The 23,590-nt window shown below is 39.0% G+C and overlaps 1 protein-coding gene across 10 annotated transcripts in view; it reads left to right on the top strand.

Annotated features, from left to right (window-relative positions):
• Positions 1 to 23,590, top strand: part of MYO5A (myosin VA) — a 264,298-nt gene that overhangs the window by 47,197 nt on the left and 193,511 nt on the right. For all 10 annotated transcript variants that reach the window (XM_064295235.1, XM_064295232.1, XM_064295233.1 and 7 more), the window contains exon 3: positions 22,680 to 22,851. In XM_064295235.1, the coding sequence (XP_064151305.1) occupies positions 22,680 to 22,851 (172 nt within the window). The remainder of the gene's footprint in view (positions 1 to 22,679; positions 22,852 to 23,590) is intronic.

Here is a 23,590-nt window from a genome sequence, read left to right as displayed (position 1 = left end):
ATGGCCACTTATTAGCGTTTAAGACCCCAGATGCCACTCACCAAAATGGGATGCAGAATGTTTTCTTAATAGATTTTGTTATGCCAGTTGACCTAGATGTCCCCTCAAACCATGGTCCACAGACTCTTGCCTTCTAAGTGTTCAGTTTATTCAGGAAACTTCTTTGCTTTTGGTTTAGTCTAGTTGTGCTGACCTCTCCTATATAGTATGTTGCCTTTCCCTTCATCTAAAATAGTTCTTGTCTACTATCTGATTAGTGAATACCTCCCTCACTCACTCCCTCCCCACCCTCATAACCATCAAAGAATATTTTCTTATCTGTTTAAACTATTTTTTGAGTTCTTATAATAGTGGTCTGGTAAAGTATTTGTCCTTTTGCAGCTCATTTCACTCAGCATAATGCTTTCCAGATTCCTTCTGCTATGAAATCTTTCACAGATTCATCGTTGTTCTTTATGGACGTGTAGTATTCCATTGTGTGAATATTCAGTAATTTATTCATCCATCGGTTGATGGGCACCTTGGTTGCATCCGCCTTTTTGCTGTTGTAAACAGTGCTGCAGTGAACATGGGTGTGCATATATCTGTTCGAATAAAGGTTTTTATTTCTCTAGGATGTATTTCAAGGAGTGGGATTGCTGAATCGTATGGTACTTCTATTTCTAGCTTTTTAAGGAAATGCCAAATCGATTTCCAAAGTGGTTGTACCGTTTTACATTCCCACCAGCAGCGTATAAGTGTTCCAGTCTCTCCACACCCTCCCCAGCATTTATTATTTTGTGTTTTTGGGATTAATGCCAGCCTTGTTGGAGTAAGATGGTATCTCATTACAGTTTTAATTTGCATTTTTCTAATGGCTAATGATCATGAGCGGTTCCGCATGTATCTGATAGTTGCCTGAATGTCTTCTTTAGTGAACTGCCTGTTCATATCCTTTGTCCATTTTTTAATTGGGTCATTTGTCTTTTTGTTGTTGAGTTTTTGCAGTGTCATTAGATTTTAGAGATCAGATGCTGATCGGAAATGTCACAGGTAAAAATGTTTTCCCAGTCTGTAGGTATTATTCTTTTTACTCTTTTGTTGAAGTCTTTGGATGAGCATAGGAGTTTGATTTTTAGGAGCTCCCAGTTATCAAGTTTCTCTTCTGGTATTTGTGCATTGTTAGTAATATTTTGTATACTGTTTATGCCACGTATTAGGTCTTCTTGAACAAATGCTTCATGATCTACATACAGGTTTCTTATGAGCACAATTAAGTGTTTTAGAATTCCCATTCTTCACAATGTTATCAATAATTTGTTATGATCCACACAGTCCAAAATCTTTGCATAGTCATGGTTTGCTAGTGACCAGAAAAGCTTACAGCTAATTTTGTCTCTACACTTTCTTATCTGCATTCAGTGCATCAGTGAACTCATCTTAGTTACATCTTTCTTTTTTTAGTAATATTTTGTGTTTTTGGTGAAAGTTTACACAGCAAATTAGGTTCTCATTTAACAGTTACTGTACAACTTGTTCAGAGATATTGTTTACATTTTTCACAAAGTTTTATTAGTTTTATCTTTTTAAATCCCATCCTTGCATTTGATAGGGCTTACTGTTTTTAGGTGCCGTCAAGTTGGGTCCAACTCAAAGTGACCCTATGTATAACAGAACAAAACACTTCTTTGTCCCAAGCCATCCTCACAATTTTGTTGCAGCCAGTGTGTCAGTCCATCTGGCTGAGGGTCTCCCTGTTTTTTGCTGACCGTCTACTTTACCAAGCATGATGTCTTTCTCTAGGCACTGGTCCCTCCTGATAACATGTCTAAAGTACGTGAGATGAAGTCTCAGGATCCTTCCTTCCAAGGAACACTCTGGCTGTACTTCTTCCAAGACAGATTTGTCATTCTTCTGGCAGTCCATGGTTTATTCAATATTTCTCACTGTCATGGATTTTATTGTGTCTCCTCAAAAATATGTGTATCAACTTGGTTAGGCCAGTATTCCCAGTATTGTATGGTTGTCCTCCATGTTCTGATTGTAATTTTATGTTAAAAGGATTAGGGTAGGATTGTAACACCACCGTTACTCAGGTCACCTCCCTGATCCAAGGTAAAGGGATTTTCCCTGGAGTATGGCCTGCACCGTCTTTCATCTCTCAAGAGATAAAATGAAAGGGAAGCAAGCAGAGAGTTGGGGACCTCATAGGACCAAGAAAACAGCACCAGGAGCAGAGTGCGTCCTTTGGACACCAGGTCCCTGTGCCTGAGAAGCTCCTTGACCGGGGGAAGATCGAGGACAAGGAACTTCCTCCAAAGCCGACAGAGAGAGAAAGCCTTCCCCTGGAAGCTGGACACCCTGAATTTGGACTTGTAACCTACTAGACTGTGAGAATATAAATTTCTCTTTGTTAAAGCATCCACTTGTGGTATTTCTTTTATTGCAGCACAGGATAACTAACACACTCACAAACACCATAATTCAAAGGCATCAATTCTTCTTCAGTCTTCCTTATTCATTGCCCAGCTTTCCCATGCATATGAAGCGATTGAAAACACCATGGCTTGGGTCAGGCAAACCTCAGTCCTTAGTGACATCTTTCATTTTTAACACTTTAAAGAAATCTTTTGTAGCAGATTTGCCCAATGGAATGCACCATTTGGTTTCTTGACTGCAGTTTCCATGGGTGTTGATTGTGGTTCCAAGCAAAATGAAATCCTTGACAACTTCAATCTTTTCACCATTTATCATGATGCTGCTTATTGGTCCAGTTATGAGGATTTTATTTTCTTTGAGATGTAATCCATACTGAAGGCTGTAGTCTTTGATTTTTATCAGTAAGTGCTTCAAGTCCTCTTCACTTTTCAGCAAGCAAGTTTGTGTCATCTGCATATTGCAGGTTGTTAATGAGTCCCTCTCCAATCCTGATACTGCATTCTTCATATAGTCCAGCTTCTTGGATTATTTTCTCAGCATACAAATTGAATAAGTATGGTGAAAGGATACAACCATGATGCACACTTTTACTGGTTTTAAATCATGCAGTATCCCCTTGTTCTGTTCAAACGACATCCTTGTGCTCTATGTAGAGATTTCTCTTGGAATTTCTATACTTTGCAATGTTATCCATAATTTGTTATGATTGACACAGTTGAATGCCTTTGCATAGTTAATAAAACACAGGTAAACATCTTTCTGGTATTCTCTGTTTTCAGCCAAGATCCTTCTGACATCAGCAGTGATATTCCTCATTCCATGTGCTCTTATGAATCCAGCTTGAAATTCTGGCAGTTCCCTGCTGATGTACTGCTGCAACCATTTTTTAATTATCTGTAGCATATTTTACTTGCATGTGACGTTAATGATACTGTTCAAAAACTTCTGCATTCTGCATTGTTCACGATACCAAAAAGATGGAACAACCTAGATGCCCATCAGCAGTTGAACGGATAAACAAACTGTGGTACATATACACGATGGAGTATTACACAATGATAAAGAACAGTGATGAATCTGTGAAGCATCTCATAACAGGGAGGAATCTGGAGGGCATTATGCTGAGTGAAATAAGTCAATCACAAAAGGACAAATATTGCATAAGACCACTGCTGTAAAAACTCATGAATAGGTTTACACACAAAGAGAAACAATTTTTAATGGTTCTGAGAGAGGGGAGGGAAGGGGAGGGGATGGAAAAACACTAAATAGATGATAGATAAGTGGTAACTTTGGTGAAGGGTAAGACAGTACACAAGACTGGGGAAGCCAGCACAGCTTGTACAAGGCAAGGTCATGGAAGCTCCATAGACACATCCAAACTCCCTGAGGGACCAAATTGCTGGGCTGAGGGCTGTGGGGACCATGGTCTTGGGGAACATCCAGCTCAATTGGCATAATAGTTTATAAAAAAGTATTCTACATTCTACTTTGGTGAGTAGCATCTGGTGTCTTAAAAGCTAGTGAGCGGCCGTCTAGGATACTCCACTGCTCTCACCCCCTCAGGAGCAAGAAAGAATGGAGAAAACTAAAGATACAAGGGAAAGATTAGTCCAGAGGACTAATGGACCACATCTACCATGGCCTCTGCCAGACTGAGTCCAGTACAACTAGATGGTGCCTGGCTACCACCGCTGACTGCTCTGATACGGATCACAATAGCGGGTTCTGGACAGAGCTGGAGAAAAATGCAGAACAAAATTCTAACTCAAAAAGAAAGACCAGGCTTGCTGGCCTGACAGGCACTGGAGAAACCCTGAAAGTATGGTTCCCAGACACCCTATCAGTTCAGTGATGAAGTCACTCCTGAGGTTCACCCTTCAGCCGAAGATCGGAGAGGCCCACAAAATATTACGAGACTAAAGAAGCACAGCAGCCCTGGGGCAAGGACTAGAAGGTGGGAAGGGACAGGAAAGCTAGTAATAAGGAATCTAAGGTTGAGAAGGGGGAGTGTTGACATGTCGTGGGGGTTGTTAACCAGTGTCATAAAACAATATGTGTACTGTTAAATGAGAAACTAGTTTGTTCTGTAAACCTTCATGTAAAGTGCAATAAAAAAAAAGAAAAAAAATTTTTGCATTCTGTGGGGTCATCTTTCTCTGGAATAGGCACATATATTGGTTTTTTTTCTGTTGGGCACGGGTAGCTGTTTACCAAATTTCTTGGCATAGACAAGTGAGCACTTGCAGCATCGCATCTGTTTGTTGAAACATCTGAATTGGTGTCTTAGTCATCTAGTGCTGCCATAGCAGAAATACCACAAGTGGATGGCTTTAACAAAGAGAAATTTATTTTCTCACAGTCTAATAGGTTAGAAGTTCAAGTTCAGGGTCAGCTCCAGGGGAAGGCTTTCTCTCTCTGCCAACCCTGGAGGAAGAAGTTCTTTGTCTTCAGTCTTCCCCTGATCAAGGAGTTTCTCAGACATAGGAACCCCATGTCCAAAGGACACACTCTGCTCCTGGTGCTGCTTTCTTGGTGTTATGAGATCCCCAACTCTCTGCTTGCTTCCCTTTTATCCTTTTACCCTAATCCTCTCAACATAAAATTACAGTCACAAAATGGAGGACAATGACACAATACTGGGAAGCATGGCCTAACCAAGTTGATACACACATTTTTGGCGAGACATACTTCAATCCATGACAACTTGTATATCCTCAATTCCTGGAGCCTTGTTTTTCACCAGTGCCTTCATTGCAGCTTGGACTTCTTCCTTCAGTACCATCATTTTTATATCATGTGCCATCTCCTGAAATGGTTGAATGTCGACCAATTCATTTTAGTATAGTGACTCTGTATTCCATCTCCTTTTGATGCTTCCCACAGCATTCAATATTTTTTTGCAGCTGGAGGCTTGAATCTTTTCAATACTTTCTGCTTGAGAAATGCCGAATGTGTTCTTCCACTTTGGTTTTCTAATTCCAGATCTTTGCACATGTCATTATAGTACTTTGTTTTCTTCAGCTGCCTTTGATAGTGCATATCCCACTTTTTCTTAATAACTTTTGTGACATTAATTTCCTTTAAGGAACTTTTAGTCTAACTTTGGATATAGATATAAATAGATGAAAAGTTAAATAAAATACAGGAGATAAATAGTAGCTCAACGCCAAAATACAAAAGATGCCAAAGGACAGCATATGATTAACTACCAAATGAGTAACGCTGTCCCAACAGTTAATGTACACTCAGTACTGCCTGTGTTCTAGGTGTGGTTGTAAGTTTGTTATAGCTCATTTAAACCCTGTGAGGTAGGGCTATTTTTATTTCCATTTTACAGATGGACGGGTTGAGGTTCACAGAAGTTTAAGTGACTTGTTCAGGGTTACAGATCTTAAGAGATAATGCAGGGATTTCCAGCAAGGAAATTTAAAGGACTGAAATTTGTCTTTATGGTCTATACTCATAACCACTTCTCTATACTATATGGACAGTAAGGACTTTAGGACCCCAACTGAGAAAAAATATTATAGGCTGCTTTGTCAGGGAAGGCTTCAAAGAAGAGGAATGATTTTGACTGGATCTTAAACGGTAGATAGAATTTGGATTGACAAAGATAAAAGGGTAGATTCTGTGAGGATTAGAATGTATTCTGGAAATGGTGACTATAACATGTTTACTGAAGTAGAAATTTAAAGATACGTGCCGTAGTTCAACAAACACATATTAAGGTACATGTTATGTATCATGATTAAAGCAAAACCAAACCCATTGTTGTTGAGTTGATTCTGAGTCATAGCAACCCTACAGGACAGTAGAACTGTCCATAGGATTTCCAAGGAGCGGCTAGTAGATTCAAACTGCAGACCCTTTGTTTGGCAGCCAGTCTCTTAACCACTGTGCCACCAAGGCCCCATGCACCGTGTTAGGAGCTGGCAAAAGTTACAATCACGGACATCGTTGTTAGGTAAGAGAGATATACATGCTTACAAATAGTATGGCATATGTAATAAAAATATATAAACATGAAACAAAAATAGAATAGAAGAGGGAGTGAATAATTTGGTCAATGGGGCTGGTAAAGGTGAAGGGTTAGGGAGGCACAGCCTAAAGAATGAGTAGACAAGGGAGAGTGCATTTCAAAAATCCAGAAAAGCACGTGCAAAGGCAGAGAGGCAAGCATGGTAACATGTGTTTGTGGAGCTACAGGAGTTTAGTGTTGTTGGGATATAAAGTGAGAGTGCAGGCACAGGGTACCAGATCACAGAAGGCCTGATCTTCACGTTAAATCTCTTGGACTTCCAAGTGGTAGCTTATGGGGAGTAATTACAGTATTTTAAATAATTGTGTTTTAGAGAGGACATTGGTGGCAACATGGAGGGTGGATTTGAGAAGAGCAAAACTGAGGCAAGGAGACTAGTTGGGAAAAAGGTAGGGAAGAAGTAGGCCAGATTACGAGGGCCTTCACTGCCTAACTAAGGAATTAATTTGTTCAGCATTTAATATTGATCACCCACTCTGTTAGGCACTTATGGTATTTACTCACCTTAATTTTCACAGCAATGCTGTGGGTTGGTAGGTGATATTATCACTGCTTTTGAAATAAAGAAGTCTGGACTCAGAGACATTAAGTGATTTTGCCTGAGGTCACGGAGCTGGGATTTGAAAACATAAAATTTCTGGCTCTAACACAAGTGTTTATTCTATTTAACCACAGTGGTTTTCTGTGGATAGTTTATGAAAAGTAGATGGCTCATAGATATACATTTGTCAAATAGCCATACTTAATTTTTTAAAACTTTTATTTAATTTTAGACTTACAGAAGAGTTGCAGATGTAGTACAGAGAGTTCCTGTATATCCTCTATCCACTGTTAACTCCTTTCCCTTAATGTTAGCTTCTTACATAACCATTGTACAGTAATAAAAACTAGGACATTAACATTGGTCCTCTTACTGCCATAATAGTATTAACTAAGCTATTGACTTTACTTGAATTCCACCGGTTTTTCTACTAATGTTCCTTTTCTGTATCAGCATCTAATCCAGGGTCACACATCGCATTTAATTGTTACATCTCCTTAGACCCTTCCTTTGACAGTTCCTTAGGGTTTCCTTGTCTTTCATAACCTTGACATTTTTGAGGAGTACAGATATTTTGTAGAATGCCCCTTAGTTTGGATTTGTGTCACATTGTCTCACGATAAGATTAAGGTTATGGCCTTTTGAGAGGAACACCGCAGAAGTGATGTGCCCTTCTCAGTGCATTATGTCCGGGGGTGCATGATTTTGCCATGGCTTATTATGGGGTGATGTTAGCCTTGATCACTTTGTTAAAGTGGTATCTGCCACATTTATCTACTGTGAAGTTATTATTTTTCCCTTTGTAATAGACAAATGTTTTGGGGGAGATTCTTTGAGGCTATACATACAACTGTGTTTTCTTAAAGTTTTGCCCACTAGTTTTAGCATTTATCAGTAGATATTGCCTGTAGCAATTATTTCTGTGATATTCTAATTATGATTTTCTATTTTCCTCACTTCTAGATTTATTAATTGGAATTCTTAGCTTGTAAGAAAGAGTTGTCTCCTCTCCCACATTTATTTATTCAATCATCTATATCGTTATGCACTCATGGATATTTACTTTATTGCCATTGCTACCATTATTGTCACTCACTTTGTCTCAGCTTTGGTTTTAAAGAGGTCTCTATGGTTGATTCTTTTGTCCTTTTCAAAATCCCATCCTTTTTTTTTATGAACACTTCCTTACTTCCTGGTACTACTCCAGGCTTAGCTTGAATGTTTTTCACCCTAGCCCTGGTTCCTTTTACTGGAGAATGATATTTAACAACTATGATCTGAGGTGAGCTCATTGCTACTGCGATGTCACTGCTTTTAGGCCCTTGAGCAGACCGAGCTAGGAGATATATGTAAATAGGTATATATTTCAATGTCTGTCTGTAGATGTATTTTTAAATAAAACTATGAGTTCATACTGATACCTCTGACTCCAGTCCAACACCACAGCATTCATTCTAGTATTCTCCCTTTGTTTATTTATAACTTCTTTTCTTGGTTTTCATTATCTACAATATGTTTACTTATTTGTTATACACATGAATTAATATCAGAACTGCTAACCCATTCCTCTATGAGAAATATATTTAACCAGAGTACAGTGTCTATGCTTTAATTTTTTTAAATCCATGAATAGAATTATGTGTACATTAAGAAAACAAGAAGAATGGACATTATGAAATCTATCACCTGTCCCAGTATCCTTCCCTTTTTATTAATTATGGTCTCTGAACCCCCACATATCTGTCAGTTTGTCATACTTTGGGGGCTTGTGTGTTGCTATGATGCTGAGCTTCCAGACTAAGACTAGGAAGAAGGGCCTGACAGTCTGCTTCTGAAAGGAATTAGCCAGTGAAAACCTTATGAATAGCAGCTGAACATTGTCTGATTTAGTGCCAAAAGATGAGTCCCTCAGGTTGGCAGGCAGTCAAGATACGACTGGGGAAGAGCTGCCTCCTCAAAGTAGAGTTGACCTTAATGACGTGGATGAAGTCAAGCTTCCAGAACCTTCATTTGCTGATGTGGCATGACTCAAAATGAGAAGAAACAGCTGCAAACATCCATTAGTAATTGGAACGTGGAATGTATGAAGCATGAATCTAGGAAAATTGGAAATAGTTAAAAATGAGATGGAATGCATAAAGATTGCTATCCTAGGCATTAGTGAGCTGGAATGGATTGGTATTGGGTCATTTTGCACTGGACAATCACATGGTCTACTGTGCCAAGAACAACAACTTGAAGAGGGATAGCATTACATTCATCGTCAAAAAGAACATTTCAAGATCTATCCTCAAGTACAACGCTGTCAATGATAGGGTAATATCCATATGCCTACAAGGAAGACCAGTTAATATTACTATTAATTCAAATGTACACACCAACCACTAAGGCCAAAGATGAAGAAATTGAAGATTTTTACCAATTTCTACAGTCTGGAATTGATCGAATATGCAATCAGGATACACTGATAATTACTGGGGATCGGAATGTGAAAGTTGGAAACAAAGAAGAAGGATCAGTAGTTGGAAAATATGGCCTTGGTGATAGAAATGATGCCGGAGATCACATGATTGAATTTTGCAAGACCAACTACTTCTTTGCAAATACCTTTTATCGCCAACATAAATGGCAGCTATACACATGGACCTTGCTGGATGGAATACACAAGAATCAAATCGACTACATCTGTGGAAAGAGACGATGGAAAAGCTCAATATCATCGGTCAGAACACGGTCAGGGGCCGACTGTGGATCAGACCATTAATTACTCATATGCAAGTTCAAGTTGAAACTGAAGAAAATTAGAACAAGCCTACAAGAGCCAAAGTATGACCTTGAATATATCTCACCTGAATTTAGAGACCATCTCAGGAGTAGATTTGACACATTGAACACTAATGACTGAAAACTAGAGTAGTTGTGAAATGACATCAAGGACATCATACATGAAGAAAGCAAGAGGTCATTAAAAAGGCACTAGAGAAAGAAAAGACCAAAATGGATGTCAAAAGAGACTCTGAAACTTGCTCTTGAATGTTAAAGTAGCTAAAGCAAAAGGAAAAAACAATGAAGTTCAAAGAGCTGAAAAGAAGATTTCAAAAGGCAGCTCGAGAAGACAGAGTAAAGTATTATGATGACATGCCCAAAGACCTGGAGTTAGACAATGAAAAGGGCAGAACACACTCAGCATTTCTCAAGCTGAAAGAACTGAAGAAAAAATTCAAGCCTCGAGCTGCAGTACTGAGGAATTCTCCAAGGAAAATATTAAAAAAACGCAGGGAGCACCAAAAGAAGATGGAAGGAATACACAGAGTCACTATACCAAAAAGAATGGTCAACATTCAGCCATTTCAGGAGGTAACATATGGTCAGTACTGTAAGAAGAAGTTGAAGCTACACTGAAAGCATTGGCGAAAAAAAACAAGGGTCCAGGAAATGACGGAATTCCAATTGAAATGTTTCAACAAACAGATTCAGCGCTGGAGGTGCTCACATGTCTATACCCAGAAATTTGGAGGACAGCTACCTGGCCAACCGACTGCAAGAGATCCATATTTATGCCTATTCCCAAGAAAGGTGAGCCAGCCCAATGTGGAAGTTATCGAACAATGTTACTGCTGTCACATGCAAGCAGAATTTTGCTGAAGATCATTCAAAAGTGGCTGCAGCAGTGCATAGCCAGAAATTCAAGCCAGATTTAGAAGAGCACATGGAAACAGGGATATCGTTGCTGATATCAGACGGATCCTGGCTAAAAGCAGAGAATACCAGAAAGACGTTTACTTGTGTTTTATTGACTACACTAAAGCATTTGACTCTGCGGATCGTAAGAAATTATGGATAATGTTTCAAAGAATGGGAGTTTTGGAACACTTAATTGTGCTCATGAGGAACCTGTACATGGATCATTCGAACAGAATAAGGGGATACTACAGGGTTTAAAGTCAGGAAAGGTGTACGTCAGGGTTGTATCCTTTCACCATACCTGTTCAATTTGTATGTTGAATAAATAATCCAAGAAGCTGGATTATATGAAGAACAGGGGCATCAGGATTGGAAGAAGACTCATTAACAACCTGCATTATGCAGATGACACAACCTTGCTTTCTGAAAGTGAAGAGGACTTGAAGCGTTTACTAATGAACATCAAAGACCACAGCCTTCAGTGTGGATTATATCTAGACATAAAGAAAATGAAAATCCTCACACCAGGACCAATAAGCAACATCACGATAAATGGAGAAAAGATTGAAGTTGTTGAGGATTTCATTTTACTTGGAACCACAATCAACACCCATGGAAGCAGCAGTCAAGAAATCAAACGACCCATTGCATAGGGCAAATCAGCTGCAAAAGACCTTTTTAAAGTGTTGAAAAGCAAAGATGTCACCTTGAAGACTAAGGTGTGGCTGACCCAAGCCATGGTGTTTTCAATTGCCTCATATGCATGTGAAAGCTGGACAGTGAATAAGGAAGACCAAAGAAGAATTGACGCCTTTGAACTGTGGTGTTGGCGAAGAATATTGAATATACCGTGGACTGCCAAAAGGATGAACAAATCTGTCTTGGAAGAAATACAACCAGAGGGCTCCTTAGAAGCAAGGATGGTGGGACTGTATCTCACATACTTTGGACATGTTGTCAGGAGTAATCAGTCCATAGAGAAGGACATCATGCTTGGTAAAGTAAAGGGTCAGCGACAAAGAGGCAGACCCTCAAGGAGATGGATTGACACAGTGGCTGCAACAGTGGGCTCCAGTATAGCAACAATTGTGAGGATGGCTCAGGACCGGGCTGTGTTTCATTCTGTTGTGCATAGGGTTGCTATGAGTTGGAACCGAGTTGACATCACCTAACAACAATAACAGTCTCTTTAGGTCTCAGGATTGAATAAATAGATTAAATAGAAAAGACAAAAGCTAGCATGGCTTTTATAATCATAGAAGAGTACATTTATTTGATGACATCCAGCGATTCCAGAGGAGCAGGTTCTACCCATTTCAAGCCTGATTCCAAGAAGAAAATTTTTATAAAGTTATAGATGATGAAGGAAATAGAAAATTCAAAGTAGAAACTAGTCCACAGGACTAGTAGCTGACACCAACCACAGCCGCTTCTATCCTGAGACCAGAAGAGCTAGATGGTGCCCGGCTACTACTACCGTCCGTTCTGACTAGGGACACAATAGAAGGTCTAGGAATAAATGGGAGAAAAATGTAGAACAAAACTCCAATTTAAAAGAAAGGGCAGACTTACCAGACCGATAGAAGTGAAAGGAACCCTGAGTCTGTTGCCTTACGATACCCTTTGAACTTGGAACTGAAACCACTCCCAGACCCAGAGATCACCTTTGAGCCAAATAATAGATTGGCTTATAAAATAAACTCACTTGTGAGTAATGTGCTCCCTTGAACAACCAGATGGTCAATATTTACCCAAAAGTGATGATGAGAAGGCAGGGAGAGGCAGGGAAGCTAGATAAATGGAAACAGAGCAAACACAATGGAAAAAATGAGAATGATGACACATTGCGAATATTGTGACTAATGTCATGGAACAATTTCATATAAAAATTGTTAAATGAGAACCTAATTTTCTGTGTAATCTTTCACCTAAAACAAAATAAAATATTTAAGGAAAAAAAAAGTAGTTACAGATAATCTCTCACCTATATTATAGTGTCTTCTCTAAAATTATCTTAGTTCTAACCTCCTTTGACACTCAAAACCCCATTCTCTAATGAAAACTGTAAGAGGGCCTCCTGTGTTGTCTTCTGGTGCTATCTTGCTAACACCCCATGAATAACAGTATTATCAATTAAGCCATGAAGATTCTGGACATTTCTAAAGATTTGCATCACCTGGGGCTTACTGTCGCTCAGAGCTAACACTATATTTTCATGTCGTTGCAGTATAAACATTATAAATGAGCATAAAAGGAGGCTGTAGGGAGGGAAATTTAAGGCATTGGCTGGGGAAAGCAAGGAACAGGAATGTGTGCATTGAAGGGGCCAATGCAAGGACCAGTCAGCCTTGGGTAAGCATGTTCAACCCTAGTAAACAGGTAGAGAGAAAGGTTAAGGGGCAGATTCTAAAAAATTTTCACTTTTAGCATTGTTCGTTCCAACCTGATAAGAATATTTGACTCCTCTATAGCTCTACAATATTAACAAAAGTGACTTCTTACAAAACCAGCTTGTCCCTCCCTACAAATTTTATTTATTTTCCTTTTCACTTGCCATATCTTATTTACCCTTAATACATAGTTGAGTGAAGAACTTCCATGGTTAGCTTTTGCCATACAACCGTATTCCCATGGCTTTAAAGTGAAGAGTACTTCTTACTTTTTTCTGGGAAAGGTACTTCATAAAAATATGCATTCAAAAAAGTATGCATATGCATACTCACATGCACACAAAGTGTCACACATAATTTCTGGGGATTTTTTGATCCATCAAGGATCAGGGATTCCCAAGTACTTACCATATGTCAGGCATTGCCTCATTTAATTTTCACCATAAGCCCGGGAGCTATTTTTTTTTGTGCTGTGTTGTTGTTGTTAGGTGCTGTCGAGTCGATTCCAACTCATAGCGTCCTTATGTACAACATTTTTTCTTTAGTTCCTTCAGGTTGAGAAACACCGAGCGTGTTCTTCCTTTTTGGTTTTGCATTTCCAGCTCTTTGCACATGTCATTATAATACTTTGTCTTCTCGAGCTGCCCTTTGAAATCTTCTGTTCAGTTCTTCTTCATCAATTCTTCCTTTTGCTTTAGCTGCTCAACGTCTGAGAGCAAGTTTCAGAGTCTCCTCCCACATCTATCTTGGTCTTTTCTTTCTTTCCTGTCTTTTCAGTGACCTCTTGTTTTCTTCATGGATGATACCCTTGATGTCATTCTACAACTTGTCCGGTCTTCGGTCACCAGTGTTTAGTGCGTCAAATCTATTCTTCAGATGGTCTCTAAATTCCGGTGGAATATACTTGAGGCCATATTTTGGCTCTTGTGGACTTGCTCTGATTTTCTTCAGTTTCAGCTTGAACTTGCATATGAGCAATTGATGGTCTGTTCCACAGTTGGCCCCTGGCCTTGTTCTGACTGATGATATTGAGCTTTTCCATCTTCTCTTTCCACAGATATAGTCAGTTTGATTTCTGTGTGTTCCATCTGGCTAGGTCCGTGTGTATAGTCGCCGTTTATGTTGGTGAAAGAAGGTATTTGAAATGAAGAAATCGTTGGTCTTAACAAAATTCTATCATGCGATCTCTGGCATTGTTTCTATCACCAAGGCCATATTTTCCAACTACTGATCCTTCTTCATTTCTAACTTTCCCATAAAATCACTAGTAATTATCAACGCATCTTGATTGCATGTTCAATCAATTTCAGGCCGCAGCAGCTGATAAAAATCTTCTATTTCTTCATTTTTGGCCTTAGTGGTTGGTGCATATATTTGAGTAATAGTCGTATTAACTGGTCTTCCTTGTATGGATATTATCCTATCACTGACAGTATTGTATTTCAGGATAGATCTTGAAACGTTCTTTTTGACGATGAATGCAACACCATTCCTCTTCAAGTTGTCATTCCCAGCATAGTAGCCTATATGATTGCCCGATTCAGAACGGCCAATACCAGTCCATTTCAGTTCACTAATGCCTAGGATATCGATGTTTATGCGTTCCATTTGATTTTTGACGATTTCTAATTTTCCTAGATTCATGTTTCGTACAACCCAGGTTCCGATTATTAATGGATGTTTGCAGCTGTTTCTTCTCATTTTGAGTCGTGCCACATCAGCAAATGAAGGTCCCGAAAGCTTGACTCCATCCATGTCATTAAGGCTGACTCCACTCTGAGGAGGCAGCTCTTCCCCTGTCATCTTTTGAGTGCCTTCCAACCTGGGGGGCTCACCTTCCAGCACTATATCAAACAATGTTCCGCTGCTATTCATAAGGTTTTCACTGGCTAATACTTTTTAGAATTAGACTGCTGGGTCCTTCTTCCTAGTCTGTCTTATTCTGGAAGCTCAGCTGAAACCTGTCCTCCATGGGTGACCCTGCTGGTATCTGAATACCAGTGGCATAGCTTCCAGCATCACAACAACATGCAAGCCCCCACAGTATGACAAACTGACAGATGTGGGGGATTTGTGCTGTAAGTGAAAGTTTACAAATCAAGTCACTCTCTCATGCAAAAATTTATATAAACATTGTTATACACCCCTACTTGTTCTCCCCCTAATGAGACAGCACACTCCTTCTCTCCAGCTTGTATTCCCTGTGTCCATTCAGCCAGCTTCTGACCCCTCTGCCTTCTCATCTCCCCTCCAGACAGGAGCTGCCCACATTGTCTCATGTGTCTGCTTGAGCCAAGAAGCTCACTCCTCACCAGTATCATTTTCTATCCCATAGTCCAGTCCAATCAGTGTCTGAAGAGTTGGCTTTGGGAATGTTTCCAGTCTTGAGCTAACAGAAGGTTTGGGGACCATGACCTCCAGAGTCTTTCTAGTCTCAGTCAGACCATTAAGTCTGGTCTCTTTACGAGAATTTGGGGTCTGCATTCCACTGCTCTCCTCCCTCAGGGGCTGTCCATAGCGCTCCCTGTCAGGGCAGTCATCGGTTGTAGCCAGGCACCATCTAGCTCATCTAGCTCTTCTGGACTCTTTTTGCTATTGTAAACAGTGCTGCAGTGAACATAGGTATTCATATATCTGTTCGTGTGAAGGCTCTTATTTCTCTAGGATATATTCCAAGGAATGGCACTGAAGGATCATATGCTAGTTCTATTTCTAATTTTTTAAGGAAGCGCCAAATCGATTTCCAAAGTGGTTGTACCATTTTACATCCCCACCAGCAGTGCATAAGTGTTCCAGTCTCTCCACAACCTCTCCAACATTTATTATTTTGTGTTGCTTGGATTAATGCCAGCCTCGTTGGAGTGAGATGGAATCTCATTGCAGTTTTGATTTGCATTTCTCTAATGGCTAATGATTGTGATCATTTCCTCATGTATCTGTTAGCTACCTGAATATCTTCTTTAGTGAAGTGTCTGTTCATATCCTTTGCCCATTTTTTAATTGGGTTGTCTTTTTGTAGTTGAGTTTTTGCAGTATCATGTAGATTTTAGAGATCAGACACTGATCGGAAATATCATAGCTAAAAACTTTTTCCCAGTCTTTAGGTAATCTTTTTACTGCTTTGGTGAAGTGTTTGGATTAGCATAGGTGTTTGATTTTTAGGAGTTCCCAGTTACCTAGTTTCTCTTCTGCATTGTTAGGAATTTTTTTATACTGTTTATGGCATGTATTAGGGCTCCTAGCATTGTCCCTATTTTTTCTTCCATAATCTTTATTGTTCTAGATTTTATATTTAGGTCTTTGATTGATTTTCAGTTAGTTTTTGTGGATGGTGTGAGGTATGGGTCTTGTTTCATTTTTTTTTTTTTTTTGCAGATAGATATTTAGTTATGCCTGCACCATTTGTTAAAGAGACTGTCTTTCACACTTAACTCAGTTTTGGGTTTTGTCAAATATCAGCTGCTCGTATACGGATGGATTTGTGTCTGGAATCTCAATTCTGTTCCATTGATCTGTGTATCTGTTGTTGTACCAGTACCAGGCTGTTTTGACTACCGTGGGGGTATAATATGTTCTGAGCTTTGTTCTTCTTTTTCAGTAATGCTTTATTACTTATCTGGGGCCTCTTTCCCTTCCATATGAAGTTGGCGATATGTTTCTCCATCTCATTAAAAAATGTCTTTGGAATTTGAATCGGAATTCCATTTTATCTATATATTGCTTTTGGTAGAATACATTTTTACAATGTTATGTCTTTCTAACCATGCGCAAGGTAAGTTTTTATACTTATGTAGATCTCTTTAGGTTTCTCGCAATAGTGTCTTGTAGTTTTCTTTGTATAGGTCTTTTATATCTCTGGTAAGATTTATTCCTAAGTATTTTATCTTCTAGTGGGCTACTGTAAATGATATTGATTTGGTGATTTCCTCCTGAATGTTCTTTTTGTTGGTGTAGAGGAATCCAACTGATTTTTGTATCTTTATCTTGTATCCTGATACTCTGCTGAACTATTAGTTTCAGTATTCCTGAGGATTCTTCAGGGTTTTCTGTGTATAAGATCATGTCCTCTGTAAATGGAGATACTTTTACTTCTTCCTTACCAATCTGGATGCCCTTTATGTCTTTTTCTCGCCTAATTGCTCTGGCTAGGATCTGAAGTACAATGTTGTATAAGAGTGGTGATAAAAGGGCATCCTCATCTGGTTTCCATTCTCAAGGGGAATGCTTTCAGATTCTCTCTATTTAGGATGATGTTGGCTGTTGGCTTTGTATAAATGCTCTTTATTATGTTGAGGAATTTTTCTTCTAATCCTATTTTGCTGAGAGTTTTTATCATGAATGGGTGTCGAACTTTGTCAAATGCCTTTTCTGCATTAATTGATAAAATCATGTGATTCTTGTCTTTTGTTTTATTTATATGATGGATTACATTAATTGTTTTTCTAATGTTGAAACATCCCTGCATACCCGGTATAAATCCCACTCGGTCATGTTGAATTAATTTTTCGATATGTTGTTGGATTCTATTGGCTAGAATTTTGCTGAGGATTTTTGCTTCTACGTTCATGAGGGATATAGGTCTGTAACATTTTTTATTTGTGGTATCTTTACCTGGTGGCATAGTGGTTAATTGCTACGGCTGCTAACCAAGAGGTCTGTACTTCAAATCTGCCAGGCGCTCCTTGGAAACTCTGTGGGGCAGTTCTACTCTGTCCTATAGCGTCGCTATGAGTTGAAATCAACTCGACGGCAATGGGTTTTTTTTTAGTGGGTTTTACCTCGTTTTGGTATCGGATATGGCGGCTTCATAGAATGAGTTTGGGAGTATTCCATCGTTTTCTGTGTTCCGAAATACCTTTAGTAGTAGTGGTGTTAACTCTTCTGTGAAAGTTTGCTATAACTCTGCAGTGAAGCCGTCTGGGCCAGGGCTTTTTTTTGTTGGGGTTTTTTCCATTACCTTTTCAAACTCTTCTTTTCTTATGAATCTATTTCATTGTTCTACCTCTGTTTGTGTTTGTTTAGGTAGGTAGTGTGTTTCTAAGAATTCATCCATTTCTTCTAAGTTTTCAAATTTGTTAGGGTACAATTTTTCGAAGTAATCTGATATGATTCTTTTAATTTCTATTGGTTCTGTGGTAATAATCGCCCATCTCATTTCTTATTCAGGTTATTTGCTTCCTCTCCTGTTGTTCGTTTCTCAGTTTGGCCAATGGTTCATTAATTTTATCAAAGAACCAGCTTTTCATCTTGTTAACTCTTTCAATTGTTTTTCTGTTTTCTATTTCATTTAATTCTGCTCTAATTTTTATTATTTGCACTCATCCGGTGCCTTAGAGCTTCTTTTGTTATTCTCTTTTTATTTGTTCAAGTTGTACAGATAATCCTTGTTGATTTTGGCCCTTTCATCTTTTTGGATGTATGCATTTCTTGCTATAAATTGACCTCCGAGCGCTGCTTTTGCTGTGTCCGAAAGGTTCTGATAGGAAGTGTTTTCATTCTCATTGGATTCTATGGATTTCTTTATTTCATCCTTAATGTCTTCTATAACCCAGTTGTTTTTGAGCATGGTATTGTTCAGTTTCCAAGTGTTTGATTTCTTTTCCCTGCTTTTTCTGTTATTGATTTCTTCTATTATGGCCTTATGGTCAGAGAAGATGCTTTGTATTATTTCGATGTTTTGGATTCTGCTAAGGTTTGCTTTATGACCTAGTATGTGGTCTATTCTAGAGAATGTTCCATGTGTACTAGAAATTATACTTGGTTGTTGTTGGGCAGACTGTTCTGTATATGTCTTTGAGGCCAAATTGGTTGATTGTGGCATTTAGATCTTCCGTGTCTTTATTGAGCTTCTTTCTAGATGTCTTGTCCTTCACCGAACATGGTGTGTTGAAGTCTCATACTGTAATCGTGGAGCTGTCTATCTCACTTTTCAGTGCTGTTAGAATTTTATGTATCTTGTAGCCCTGTCATTGGGTGCATAAATCTTTCATAAGGTTATATCCTCCTGGTATGTTGTCTGTTTAATCATTATATAGTGTCCTTCCTTATCCTTTGTGGTAGATTTAACTTTAAAATCTGTTTTGTCAGAAATTATTATTGCCACTCCCGCTCTTTTTTGATTGCTGTTTGCTTGATATATTTTTTTCCCATACTTTGAGTTTTTGTTTGTTTGTGTCTCTTAATCTAAGGTGTGTGTCTTTTTGGCAGTGTATAGATGGATCGTGTCTTTTTTTTTTATCCTTTCTGCCACTCTCCTGTCTCTTTATTCACAAATTTAGTCCATTTACATTCAGCGTAATTATAGATAGGTATGAGTTTTTTTTTTTTATGAGTTTAGTGTTGTCATTTTGATGTCCTTTTTGTGTTGTTGACAGTTGCTTTTTCCCACCTAATGTTTTGTGCTGAGTAGTTTATCTTTCTATATTTTCTTTTTCCTCTTCTTCCTTTTTGTTGATTTTGTTTCTGCTGAGTCTCTATTTTTTTCTCGTATTTTATTTTGATGAGTTGGATAGTTAGTCTCTTTTGTGGTTACCTTAATATTTACCCCTGTTTTTCTAAGTGTAAACCTAACTTTTATTTCTTTATATCGACTTGTCTTCTTCTCCATATGAAAGCTCTATGACTACCTCTCTTAGTCTGTCTTTATTGTTTTAATGTTTTGTTCTTTTACATAATAACATCGCTACTTCTCTGTTGTAAGCGTTTTCTTAATCTTGACTTATTTTTGTGATTTCCCTGTCTGGGTTCACCTCTGATTGCTCTGTCCAGGGTTCTAGTCTTCGGTTGATACCTGATATTATTGATCTTCTAACCAAAGAACTCCCTTTAGTATTTCTTGCAGTTTTGGTTTAGTTTTTACGTATTCCCTAAACTTCTGTTTTTCTGGAAATATCCTAATTTTACCTTCATATTTGAGAGACAGTTTTGCTGGATATATGATTCTTCTTTGGCAATTTTTCCCTTCATTGCTTTATATAAGCCATCCCATTGCCTTCTTGTGTGCATGGTTACTGCTGAGTAGTCTGAGCTTATTCTTATTGACTCTTATTTATAGGTGACTTTTCGTTTCTCCCTAGCCAGTCTTAAAATTCTCTCTTTATCTTTGGTTTTGGCAAGTTTGATTATCATATGTCTTGGTGACTTTCTTTTAATATCTACCTTATGTGGAGTTCAATGAGCATCTTGGATAGATGTCTTCTCATCTTTCACGGTATCAGGGAAGTTTTCTGCCAAAATATCTTCAACAATTCTCACTATGTTTTCTTTTGCCCCTCCCAGTTCTGGTACTGCAGTCACTCATAGGTTATTTCTCTTGATAGAGCCCCACATGATTCTTAAGATTTCTTCATTTTGTTAAATTCTTTTGTCTAATTTTTCTTCAAATATATTGGTGCCAAGTACTTTATATTCAAGTTCAGAAATTCTGCCTGGTACTTGCTCAATTCTGCTCCTCTGACTTTCTGGTGAGTTGTGCAATTCTATAATTTTATTGTTAATCTTCTGAATTTCTGATTGCTGTCTCTCTGTGGGTTCTTGCAGCTTATTATATTTTTCATTGTGTTCTTGAATGACCTTTTTAATTTCTTGAACTACTTTGTCTATGTGTTCCTTGGCTTGTTTTGCATATTGCCTGATCTCTTTCCTAAGTTCAGTCTGTCATCTTGAAGAGTTCTGCATATTAATCTTGAGTTCTGCATATTAATCTTGAATTCTGCATTTGGTAATTCCAGGAAGGCACCTTCATCCAGAAGATCCATTGGTTATTTGTTTTGAGAGCTTGTTCAGGTGATCATGGTGTGTTTCTTTATGTGACTTGATATTGACCGTTGTCTCCAAGCCATCTATAAGTTATTGTATTAGTTTATTTTGTTTGCTTAGTGTATCCTACCTTATTGCCTTGTTTTGTTTCGATATGCCCAAATGGGTTGCTTGAGTGAGCCAGCCTGATTATTTTCACCTTTGAGGCTCTGACGTCCGGTCCTCAGGTGGCTAGAGCTGTTATCAGATATATCAACCTAGGAGTCCATTCACTTTTCTTGTATGAATTCAGCTCAGGTGTCCACGTTGCTGATCATCAAATGTGTGGTACAGGCTCTATTCTACAGTCTTATGGGGGGGAGGTGATTGGTATAGGTACTGGTATGTGGTTGCAGCCGGGGTTCACGCTCTGAACAAGGCAGGGGGCCAAGAACTGTGCCCCAAGTGTCTGTGACGACAGTGTGTCCCTGTTCCCTAGAGGGTGCAGTTGGATGGGTTGTGCCAGTGGACCTTGGGCACCCAGCGCTTTTGGCTGTAAGGACTGGGAGGTACCGGTTATCCTTGTACTTCTGTCGTGAGTTGCTGGGTGACCTTAGTGGAGTCACCAGTCCTTAGGCCCCTGAGGTGGATAGGTGAGGACCCTGTTTAATAGGCAAAGTCTTGTCAAATATCAAACACTCACCTCTTCACCACGCAGCTGAAATTGTTGCAGTCTGCCAACAGGGGCCTATTATTGTGGAATGGGCCCACACAGGACCATGCAGGGGGGAAAGATATTCAAAGTCCATGGACCGTTTATGCCTGGACAGGAGCCACTTCTGTCCTGAGCTCCCTCAGTTAGTTGGGCTGGGAGAGTATCTTTTCCCCCAATTGTGAATTTGTTCCTACTCCAAGGGTGGGTGCATGGGTCACAGTGCTCAATACGGCCTATCTCAGGTCCAGGGAAATCAACATCAACTGAAACCGGCTTGGGGGTTGGGGATGCGTTAAAATATATGCAATTACTTAGCTTTTGTCGAGAGCACCGTTATTCTCTGATTCCGGAGGTGTGAATAGGCTGTGCCGCTGGCTGCTTCTACCTGAAGAAACTGCAGCCAAACGCTACCACCAGCCCCCTGCAGCCGCTCCTGGTTATGGTGCCTGAGGGATCCCTGCAATTCAGGTCTGGCAACTCGTCTCCGCTTTTGAACCTTCTCTCCCTTCGCCTGCCACTCAGTCTGTTTTCTAACTTTGCCGTTGATGTTCAGGGCTCCTAGCTTGTAAGAGATATAATCATTTCACTCATTTTTTCGGGTCTTTGTTGTAAGGGGGATCGCAGAAGGCGTCTGGCTATTCTGCCATCTTGGACCTGCTTCCCTGGGAGCAATTTTTATTATGTGAGTTTTATAGATGACAAATTAAGGTTAAATAACTTACAAAAGGCCACTTGAAAAATGAGTTCCACTGTCAGGATTTGAACCCATGTTTATGTTTCCCTAGAGCCAAGCTCTTGACCACTTGGTTATACTACCTCTTGCTTATCATAGGTGAGGAGAAAATGAAAAAGCTTATTTGAATATAAAGATTTCAAATTCCTAATCTAATAACTGGGTGAAAAAAGTCTAGGCTATGACTTCTCAAACTATATTAGCAAAAATTGTTAATACAGGTTAATACATCATATGAAAAAGAAACGTCTTCTTACTTTTTGCCATTTCTGCCAGTTTTCTGTGGTTTTGGAAGTGCCAGGAAAGAGTGCATTTAATATCTGAGGAGCAAATCAGGAATAGAATATAAGCAAGTGAAAGGCCCTGTTTTGCTTTCATTCCCATGATTTATCCAGTTGCTATATCTTGTACATTTTTAGGATTTGGAATACCATCTAGATCCAAAGACCAAGGAGCTGCCTCACTTACGAAATCCTGACATACTTGTGGGTGAAAATGATCTCACGGCCCTCAGCTATCTTCACGAGCCTGCAGTGCTCCACAATCTCAGAGTCCGCTTCATTGATTCCAAACTTATTTATACATATTGTGGTAAGTGTGCCTCGCTGTCTGAGAGGACTTGTGAACTCTTTCCTTTAATGGGCATAGCCGTGGAAATACTACATGTGGGGAACGCAGGCTGTAGCTGGATTTTTTCTCAGAGATGTCAAAGTTACCGAAAAATTTACCAGTGTTCATCGGACAAGTTGCATTTTACGCTGAATAAGTTCTTTCTTTCGTGAATTTATTTTGCTCAGAAGAAAAAGAACTGGGCCCATCTCTTGGATTTTTTTCCCCACAGAAGTCTTTTGCCAAATTCAGTGCCAAATTTACCCATTATTTTCTTCTCTTACAAAAATTAGTACACTAAGAGTAGATGTTCAAAGTCTTACCTTTAAAGCTGCTTCAAGAAGTTTAGTGTTGTCTTTTTCTCAGTTATTTAAAAAGGCAGGAATGACTTGACCTGCAGTGACTATTTTTGCTTGATTCTTCTCACCTGGGCTTCTGCCTATTGTAGTGTTAGTGGCCAGCTACCCAGCTTGTGATTATTTTTCTCTCTCTTAGAAATTAGAAATTAAGTGTGTGCAGGTTTATACATGTGTGTTCTTTTACTCTTTCCCTGTTTCCTTCTTTTCTCTATTTTCTTCTTATGCTTTATTTTCCCCCTCTTCCCTCCCTTTTTTTTTTTCTCCACTGACATCTTTGTTTCATCAATCACTCTTTCCTCCAAGGCTCAGGCCTACAATTTCCATTCATTTTCATCATTTTCTCAGGTTTCCATTCTATTTCA

Source organism: Loxodonta africana, chromosome 12, assembly GCF_030014295.1.
Source record: "Loxodonta africana isolate mLoxAfr1 chromosome 12, mLoxAfr1.hap2, whole genome shotgun sequence".
Taxonomy (NCBI): domain Eukaryota; kingdom Metazoa; phylum Chordata; class Mammalia; order Proboscidea; family Elephantidae; genus Loxodonta; species Loxodonta africana.
The sequence above is the reverse complement of the archived record's forward strand: the minus strand, read 5'-3'. Positions and strand labels throughout refer to the sequence as shown.